General features: G+C 42.6%; 1 protein-coding gene across 2 annotated transcripts in view; it reads left to right on the plus strand.

Moving 5' to 3' along the window:
* The first annotated feature begins 7,221 nt into the window (after positions 1-7,221).
* The window catches only part of DAD1 (defender against cell death 1), a 24,203-nt gene continuing 20,927 nt past the window's right edge, over positions 7,222-10,497 (plus strand). For both annotated transcript variants that reach the window (XR_002126297.1, XM_019662993.1), the window contains exon 1: positions 7,222-7,521. Coding sequence is in view for 1 of the 2 variants with exons in the window: in XM_019662993.1 (XP_019518538.1) it covers positions 7,311-7,521 (211 nt within the window). In the remaining variant the exon portion in view is untranslated. The remainder of the gene's footprint in view (positions 7,522-10,497) is intronic.

A 10,497-nucleotide genomic window follows, 5' to 3' on the forward strand; every position in this document is an offset into this window, starting at 1 on the left:
TTTTAAAGATTTTTATTGGGGAATTGGGGGGTGGGAACAGTGCTGGGGAATTGGGGGAAGGGGAACAGACAAGTTGCTGTCCTTTTTTTCTTCAGTCTAGTTGTGGAGGACGTTGCTTCACTGGCCCATGTTGGTGTTGTGATCATTGCGCTCTTCCCGGGTGAGGCAGTCGCTCGCCTGCCATTGGACGGCCGCTCACAGTGGCTCACAGCAGCTCTCGCCACCGGCCGCTCACGCTGGCTGCCGCCCACACGGTAGCTTATGGCAGTCCACTGCAGCAGGGGCTGCAGCCTACGCTGTCGCCAGCGACTCATGGCAGCCCAGATTCAGGTCCAGCTGTTGTTCACCATCTTAGCTGTAGAGGACACAGCGTCACTGGCCCCCATATGTGGGATCTGAACTGGGGCCCTGCTGCTCAGAGCTCGCCAACTCTTAACCAATGAGCCACTCAGCTGGCCCAACTGGAAACTATTAATGGGAAATTTGTATTTGAAGTTTATCCTTTGCTCTGATTGTTGGGAAGGGATGCCTTGTACCTACCTATGTGTGGTGCTGGCAGTTTCTAACTTCCCTGTGGTGTGTTTCCTTTTGGAAGAGAAGGGAGAAGGCCAGTTTGGTTGAGAAAGAATTGTAGGAAATCATGTTGATTGGTAGTGCTGCAGGCTAGAGCTTTGCGTGCCATGCCAACAAATATGAATTTTATACTGTAGATAATAGGAAATCATCTAAGGATTTTTTTTTTTTAATTTGAGTAGGGGAGAGACTAGAAATTGGTGTTAGTATTCAGGATGAATTGGAGGGAAAAGTGTTTTAGTCTGGTTTCCTAATTTCTTTTTGGCAGTCTGTTCTCTTCCATTCCGTCTGCATGTGTGTATTTAGCATATGTTCTTTGGAAATTGATCAGTACATTTTAAACCAATATAGAATGCCACCACACTTTAAAAAAGACTGCTGTAATTTGGGCCTGATGAAAATGATCTGTTTTCTTCTATTCCCACATGCTGGGGAGACTTACTCATAGTTTCAAGAAGGAGCCAGACATTTTCAAGAAAATTGCCATTGAGAAATTTCTCTCTCGCTCTCTCTCTCTCTCTCTCTCTCGCTCTCTCACTCTCTTTTTTTGTTGTTGATCAACAGTGTACAGTATAGTAGGCTTTAAAAGGACCTCAGAGGTAGAATACTTTCCTTCCAGATGGATTTCAAACATTCTCAGCAGCTGTTTATTTTGTGATTGGATAGATACGTCTAAAGGAGGACATATGTCCTTTTTTCAGAGTAACGTTCCAGTGCTGGCAGCCTTTCTGGTTTCCTTTTTTACCTACCTGAAATCCCCCTTTCTGCTCATTTAAAGTGCTATGTAGGAGGGATAAGTGGAAAAGATTAAGACTGTCCTTGGAATAAATCTTTGATCATGAAATAGTGTTTTAAGTTATTTCACAACTTTGGTCTATTTTGTTCTGTAATGTATAAAACAATTTTGGATTAAAAAAATAGTTTTGTTTCCTCTAGTTTACATATCCAAAAGCAATTTGATTTGAAAGGCAAAGACGCTTAATCCAGAATGTATTCTGGGAGCTGTTGGGCTGTGTGGACTGGGGTCCAGCATTTCTTTGGGAATTACCCGTCACATTTATGGGCCCTTATAGTATCTCTCATAACTGCTATCCAAAAGATTGGAAGTTTGCCAACCTTGTGCCTTGGAGGCCCCTAAATCTCTTTCATATCTATTGCTACCTCTTCATCCTCAGTGACGCAGGCTCTTATCTAAGACACTGTAAGCTTCCTTATTGGTCGCCCAGCCTCTGGTCCCTCTCCCTCCAGTCTACCTTCCATTATGTTTGTAGGCTTGATTTGACTTGCAGATCTGATTGTGCCACTCTCCACCAAAAATTCATCTGTGGTTCCCAAAGAAAAGTTAAAAATTTTTTCAAGGTATACAGGCACTTGCATGATGTGATCGTGTTTGTATCTCCAGCTTTATCTCTTGACTTTGCCCCCTGTACTTTGTCCTCCAGCATTATTGAGTTACTTGTTATTCTCTAAACATGCTATGAAGTCTCAAGCTATTTTACCTTTGCTTGACTGCCTGGGAAATTCCTTCACTGCTTAGACATCTCTACTTAAGTTCTCCTTCCCTTTGGAAACCTCCTCTGACTCTCCAAGCATAGGTCTTTATTTTATATTCCTATTCAGTGAGAGAGAGAGAGAGAGAGAGAGAGAGGAGGGAGAGAGAGGGGGGAGAGAGAGGAGGGAGAGAGAGGGAGAGAGAGGGAGAGAGAGAGGAGAGAGAGGGAGAGAGAGGAGAGAGAGGGAGAGAGAGAGGGCACTTTGCTATTGTCCTGTATTTGCATGTCTGTCTTTGGAAGGTAAGCCCATTGAGAGTAGGGACTGTCTTTTCATCTCTGCATCCTCAGTGCTTAACACTGTATATGTTAAACTGTGAGCATGCCCATAGCAATTTAAGGAATATTGAGCAATTATTTGCTAGGTTCTCTGGCAAGGTACTGAGGTTTCCACTGTGAAGCACACCTGGTCTCTATTCTCACAGAGTTTATAATCTAGTGGGAGATACAGACAAGTAAATATGGATCTAGTGTCGATTGAGAAATATTGGTGAGAATAGGAACACAAATGGGCACCCAACCCTGCCCAGTGGTCCTATAATACTTCCCAGATATGTCTTCTTTTCCAAAATATGCTTCATAACTTCTCTTTTCACTCTTTCATGTTTCCTCGTTTCCTTTATTCTCAGTTGATGAACTTGCTTTATTTTTTACTAAAAGAGTAGACAGGAATCCTTTCATCCTCCTGCCAGGGAATCTCAGCAGCCCACCTGCACTTGTACCCCTACTCTTGGACTTCCCATAATGGTGGATGATGTGTCTCTCCCTTTTCTATCAGAAGCCAACTCCTTTGTTTGTGCAGAGGACCCAGTCTTCTCTTGCTCACTCAGGGACTCAGCTTCTGCAGCCATCCTTTCATTCTGCATCGTTAATTTCTCTGTCTACTGGATCCTTTCATCATACAAACATGCTCTAATATTGTCCAATTAAAAAAAGTTCATTTGACCCCAGATACCCCTCCAGCTGCCATTCCATTTCTTTCTTCTCCATCATCACAGAATTCCTTGAAAGTGATGTTTCAGTTTCTGCTTTCTCACTTTCCATTCATTCCTTAACACGTTCGTGGTGGTGTCTTTCCCCACCACTAAGTGAAACTACTCTTGCCATATTGCCAGATCTAAGGGCCGTCTACTTCACCTTACTTGAATGCTCAGCAACGTTTAGCTTTTAACACTGTTGGCTGCTTCCTTCTGTGTGAAGTACTTCCTTCTTTTACAACTGGACACTCTCCTGGTTGTTCCTTTTCACCTCATTGGTTTCCCCTCCCTACTTTTTGTGCTAGGTGTGTGCTAGGTGATTCTTTGCCTGAGGGTGTGGGTTTTGACCCCCTTCTCTTTGTATTTCTTTCCATAGGTGAATTTATATAATGTCTATGTAACTACAACTACCACATTTATATTTTTAGTTCTGACCTGTTCCCTGAATTCCAAATTAATAAATCCAGTTGCCCACTTGAGATCTTCCCTTGATGTCTGATAGGCAACTCCTCCACCTGACTCTTTACTTGTCAGTACACAGTGTCAGCACTGGTTGAGTGGTTGAAGCCAAAATTTAGGAAGCTTCCTTGATCCCTTGATTTCTCTCATCTCCCACATCGATTTCATCGGCAAGCCCTGTCTTTTCCAAAACAGCCTGTATTCACTTTTGTCCATTTTTACCACCGTTACCTGAACTCTTCTGCTCCTATATGATTCCTCTGTTTTGTTTTTTTTTTTAACTCTGCAAACTACATGTGGTATTCACCACATTGCAGTTCTGGCAACCTTAAGAAATGTAAATCCGATTATTTTAATCATCTGCTCAAAACTCTGAAATGTTCCGTAGCACTTAGAACAATATCCAGACTCTTCACTGAAGCTTACAGATCCCCACAGGGGGCCCTTGTCTCCCTCTTGTCTTTGATCACTTCAACCTGGTCAGTCTGACCTGTTACGCCAAAAACATGTCAGGATTGTTCTTGTTGTGTGGAATGCTTTGCCCCTAAATCTTTTCATGGTTGGCTCCTATCTTTCAAATTTTGATCTTAAAAAGCATTTCTTAGACCTGTGATGACCAAATGAAAAATACCTTCTCATCCATTCTCTTATTACCTTGTTTTAGTTTCTTCATAGCACATATCACTACCTCATATTTCTTCGTTTATTTGTTTACTTATTATATGAGTATGTACCTCTCCATTGGAGTGTAAGTTCCTTAGGAGCCAGGCTCTTTGTCTGTGTTTTTCTGTGCCATATTCCCAGCATCTGGGACAATGCATGGCACATAATAGATGCTCAGTAAATATTTTGCTAAATGAGTAAACGTTTAAGGAGATAGATTAAATTAGAACTACTGAAAGGGAGCAGGCTGCCTCAGGAGGTAGTAAATTTCCAACTGTGGAAGTGCTCAGGGAGAGACTGAAGGATCATTTGTGGAGGAGCTTTTTTTTTATTGGGGAACAGCCATGGTCATTGGTTACATGTTGCTTTCATGCTACAATGGCATAGTTGACCCTTTCAGAGAGGGCGCAGCTCACAGTGGCCCATGTAAGAATCGAACCGGCAACCTTGATATTATCAGCACCGCGCTCTAACCAACTTAGCTAATCGGTTACCCCCTGTGGAGGAGCTGACAGGTGTTCTTTGCCTTTTGTGTGCCCTAGTGCATCTGAGGGATATGACATCCCTATTGGTAGACTCGAAGGTTTGTGATTCCTCACCTGGGGATGGCTTATCAGATTCAGGAATGGTGAGTAAACTTGGGAAAGATTCCCAGGTGATTCATGCAACCTCCCCCAGCATGTCCACCACTACCACCTCATTGCCACCTCTTGGGAATTTTATGCATCAAATAGGGCATCAATCTTTATGACCCCCAGGGTCCTTTTCTTCTCTGGATGACAGTGATTCTTACGTTGTCATTGGAATAACTTGTGTTACTGTGATCATGATAATGATAACACATCAATTGTTATCTACCTTCAGGGGAATAAATAATATATTTCTTTTGTCCCCTCATATTTCCTGAAACACTACCCCTATCTTCCACCCCAGTAGCCACTGTTAATAATTTGGTACCTATTTCTCTATATATGCATATTTATAAGAGAAATAATGGAATGGAATAATTTTTTGGCTTTTTTTCACTTAATATATCTTGGATATCTTTACTGTCAACCTATAGAGAGTTTATCTCATTTAAATAATTGCATGGGATTTCACTGCATGTATATAATATAATTTATTTAAATAATCCCTTTGATGACACTTGGACTGTTCCCTTTTTTTCCAACTTTACAGTCATGCTGTTAGAATATCTTTTTAAGATAAATTCCTTAGTCAAAAGGAAAAAACATTAAAAATATTAAGAGATATTGCCAGTTGCTCTGCCAATTGCATGAACTGATCTGTACTCCACCCCAGCAGGATTTTAATTGATTGCCCTTGCTTTAGTCAGTGTCCTTCATATTTTGAAGGGTGCAGATGCTTGAAAAGATCAGTGGTGCTTCCACAGTATTTACATGTTGAAGCATAATGAGAACTGTTGCCATGGTGATGGACTCTGGAGAAGTAGTCTGGTAGTTTTCTGACCTTCGGGTTAGATTTCAGTTCGTTTCCTTTTCTTGGTTAATGATGGGATGGTTGCTAGCCTGAAGCAAATTTGGGTTTTCTTAAGTAATGTAATAGTTTATCACAGTATTCCTGGAGCTCCCTTTTCATGTCAAATGGTGACTGCGGTTAATGTATTAGGTTGGAATCTTCAAGGGTGTAGAATGTGGCAGCAGAGAGTTCTATGTCAAAGTTAGTATAACTTAGGTCTCTTGCCTTTTTTGAGATGAACAGCTGCTAGAACTTTGAGATCAAAGATTTTCTACAACTGTGAGGTCCTCATGGATGTTTATAATCTCTGCTATCCAATATCATGCACATTCAGTTGAAAATAATTTACAGTTTGATAACTTTTTGTCATTTAGCCCAGCTCCTTTGTTACTGCCTCAGCTACATTCTAATTTAGATTAATACAGTTCATGTTGTGGTGACCCCCAACCATAAAATTATTTTCGTTGCTACTCTATAACNGAAAGCCAGAAATTAAAGTGGACCTTATTTTGTAAAAAAGGTAAAACGTTAAATATAAATATTTAATCCCACATGTTAAAATACGAAACCTCAAACCTTCAGTTTCTTCTGCAAAATGAGTTGTAGTGGGTAGGGGCTGAACCAGGCAATGTTCTTGTGGGCCTTTCAGTGCTGACACCTGGGATATTTAATAAACCAGGTTCAAGATGCCAGCTTGGGAATAGAAGCCTGCTAAACTTCATCATATACTCTGTCCACATTAATCAACGGATTTTCTCCTGCCCCAACTCTACCTCATTCTTTCCCCTCCCCCATCGCCAACTCTTTTACAACTGGATCTGATTTCCCTGAGGGTACCTACAACTTAAACAAGGTCAGGCCCCCGGAGGTGCCCAATAAATGTTTGCTGAATGAATGAATATCTGTGGGTTTAGGTTCTACCACGCTTATTCGTAAGCACTCCCAGGGCCAGATCTGGAATCCAGCTCAAGGCCCTGTTGAGGTCAAGCTCACTCTGTATCTCGGCCCCCAATAACCACTTCAAAACTGTGCCTGCGCAGTGATTGGTCGCAGTGATTCTCAAGTGCTGGGGAACTTGACGTGCAGTAACAGTAATGGGGCAAGCATATGCAAAATCTGTCCCTTAATAAAATCAGGGCCGAGCTGGTACCGAACCTGGAGAGCACCAGGCATTGCCTCAAAGCAGATCCAGTTAATCTTTGAGGACCGGTGGACCAAAGAGAACCGGAAACCTCCGGTAGCCACACAGTCGGCTATACAACCTCTCTCCCTCTTCCTCCCACAGCATCTTGTTGCCATGGCAGCTGTGGGCGTCACCAACGTGACAGGAAATAGGACAGAAAGAGAACACGTCTCCAGCCCAGGAGCAGATTCATTGCGCAGGCGCATTAGCTATTCCTGGGTGTAGTTCGCATTCTGGAGATGTGTTTTGCGACTGCGCATTAGTTGTTGCGCACTTTGACCCGTCTCTACGCCTGCGCAAATTGGCCAATCCGGGAGGGCGGAGCTGGGTTACAGCGGAGCTCATGCGCAAACGGTACATCCGGTGTGGTCGTTGGGTCCGCTAGAAGTTTGGGTAGTGTAAGGCCGGAGTACCTAGCTTGTAGGCATGTCGGCCTCAGTAGTGTCGGTCATCTCGCGGTTCCTAGAAGAGTACTTGAGCACTACTCCTCAGCGTCTGAAGTTGCTGGATGCGTATCTCCTGTATATACTGCTGACCGGGGCGCTGCAGTTCGGTTATTGTCTCCTCGTGGGGACCTTCCCCTTCAACTCTTTCCTCTCGGGCTTCATCTCTTGTGTGGGGAGCTTCATCCTAGCGGGTAATGATTCCATAAGTAATGGCAATAATTGTTACTTTGGTGCGTTGTTTTTGTTCCCACAGTACTCTTGTTTAATATATCACCGCCTCATGAAGTTATGAGAGGAGCCTGCTTTGCCCTCTTTTTGTGAATGGGGAAATTGGGGCTCAGAAAAGTTGTCACATGCCAAATACCAAACAGCTGCCTATGAGCCGGAATTGAATCTGTAAAGTAACTGCCTTTATGCTGCTGTTCAACCTGGTGAGCCACTTCACTTCATATTGATCCAGGGAAAACTCCATTCCAACTTTTACTTAGCTTGAACACCCTTTTCAAATTGGTAGACTTTTTTTTATTTAATTGGGGAATTGGGGGAGAGGAACAGACAAGTTGCTGTGCTTTCGTTCTTCAGTCTAGTTGTGGAGGACATCGCTTCACTGGCCCATGTTGGTATTATCATTGCGCTCTTCCCGGGTGAAGCAGATCGGTCGCTGGCCATTGGACGGCCCCTCACAGTGGCTCATGGCAGCTCACAAAAGCTTACGCCCACTGCAGCCAGCCCCGCAGCAGCTTAAGCTGTCACTGGCGACTCAGGGCAGCCCAGCTCCAGGTCGAGCTGTTGTTCGCCATCTTAGCTGTAGAGGGCACAGACAGCATCACTGGCCCTCATGTGGGATCCTAACTGGGGGCTCTGCTGCTCAGAGCTGGCGTCCCAAGCCAACTCTTAAGCAACACGCCACTTGGCCAGCCCCCTCAAGTTGGTAGACCTTCTTTTTTTTATTTAGCTGAGCCATCCTGCCACCTGTTTGCAGCTCAGTGGCAGCTCAGCTCGAGCTGGGTATCGAACTGCTGTTGCTCAGAGCTCACACTCTTGAGCGAGCTCTTAACCAACTGAGCCACTTGGCCGGCCCCAAGTTGGTAGACTTAAACTAGAAAACCCAGCTCTGAAGCATCTCTCACCTTGGCCTACTCTTAACTAACCTCTGGTGAAAGGGCCCTTTAATAATGAAGTCAGTGTGGGGAATTGGGATTTCCAAAGCTGTTAGATAACAGGTAATTGGGCCAGAGACATGCAAGTCCCTACAGGAAAAGAAAGGACTCATGACAATTCATAGTTATTATTGAAGGGTATCACTTGCATTTCTCTTGACAGCATCAAAGACCTTACTAAAGCCTACTTTCTCTGCCATTTGTCCTCAACTGGAAATTACTTTTTTTTTTTTTTTTAAAGATTTTTATTGGGGAATTGGGGGNTCACCACAACATGAGGAACTGTATTAAGGGGTCGCAGCATTAGGAAGGTTGAGAACCGCTGCTTTAGGGGATAGCAGGGGTCCATCAGGCAGATTATCTAACTAGGGCTAATCAAGTAATTCCTGATTGACTGGTTTAAGATTCCATTTCTGGGAGAGCTATAATAAAACTGTAATTAAGTTAAGTCTCAGCTTGGTGATATGGGGCTTAGCATAAGTGACTCCATTTGGGGCCTGTTGTCTTGTTTGTAACACTCCCCAGCAGTGTTTTAGTAATAAAACTCCTAAGGTCTACTCTGACTTCAGCTTCAACTTAGAATTTGATTTGTCCTTTGAGAGCCATTTGATTTGCAGTCCTGCCAGTGCCATCTTTTGCATGCCCAAAATATTGGGGCTTTGTGGTTTGGCCAAGTTTTAATTATTTAGAGAGCTAGGAGAAGTAGACAGTTACCAGGTTTAATGATAATTAATAACAGCAAATATTTACTGAGCATTCACTGTGTTTCGAGTACTATGCTAAATGCTTAATGCTTAACATCTCATTTAATCATCACATTGATCCAAACATTCCAATGATCCAGGTATTGTTATTTCCATTTTATAGAAAAGGAAATTGAGGTTGTCAGATTAACTAACTTGTTCTGTATTAGATCACCACCAGCAGAATCAAGGTTCAAATCCAGCGTCGTCTGACCCTAGAGCCTGCACTCTTATCCACTACTCTGGACATGAATTTTTACATATATTAATATTCTGATTTAAGCTATTGAAACATTAGTATTAGTAATTTCCTATTGACAGATCAGTAAAAAATATTTCAGTGATAATAGAATCATAAACTGAATACAAAACAAAACCTTTTCTTGCTGTGTTAAGTAGCCTAGGACAGCTTTAGTTCATTATGTTGGTGTTTGAATTTGCAGGTCTCAGAAAAGGATGCATTTTGTAGGTGAATTTGATGTTTTTCATCTCTTCTGCTTTCCCCCTTTGGGAGTTCCTGTGGAGATGCTAATGGTGACAGTTGACAGGTCAAAGGCAGACAAAACATAAGGCAGAAACTGCTGGAAGGAGCCTGGATGATGGGATAGACACCCCAGCCTCCAAGAATCCACTCCAGAATGATTAAAAAGCATCAGCCTAGCCTTAAAAGTTTGAAAGTTGAATAGTGGTCAGGAAGCTACCGTCCTACTTGCTGATGAGGCAGGGAGAAAGGTTCAACTTGTCTGAGGGTCTGATGCTTCTTGCCATATTATATTGAAATAGGAACTGGCCTGGTTATCCACTACCCCCCCCCCCCCTACAACATCAGAGAGTTTAAGCTGAACTTAAGTTCATATAGCAGTGCAAATCTCTGTGGGTGTAAATATGAATATATTTCTTCAAATAGATTGTAAAGCTGTCTGAGGACATGGATTATTTTTCTTCTTTGTAGAACCTAAACAAGTCTCTGTCCACAACTGATCATCAGTACACTTGTTGATGCTGATAGAGTTTCCAGTTTAAACACAAATAAAAAATGAAAATGAAGGAAAGTTGCCATTCACTTGTTGTTTTAGGAATTTTGCTTGAGTACCTAGGATAGCTCAAAGCTGTAAATAAGCTGAAAAAGTACCTGGTTATGTGCTACTTGCAGCTGAAAGGTGAGATGAACTAGATCTGGATGGTCAAATTCATGTGAAGTTCAAAGGGCAGTGAAAGCCAGAAATTAAAGTGGACCTTATTTTGTAAAAAAGGTAAAACGTTA

The sequence above is a fragment of the Hipposideros armiger genome, unplaced genomic scaffold, assembly GCF_001890085.2.
Source record: "Hipposideros armiger isolate ML-2016 unplaced genomic scaffold, ASM189008v1 scaffold_385, whole genome shotgun sequence".
NCBI lineage: Eukaryota > Metazoa > Chordata > Mammalia > Chiroptera > Hipposideridae > Hipposideros > Hipposideros armiger.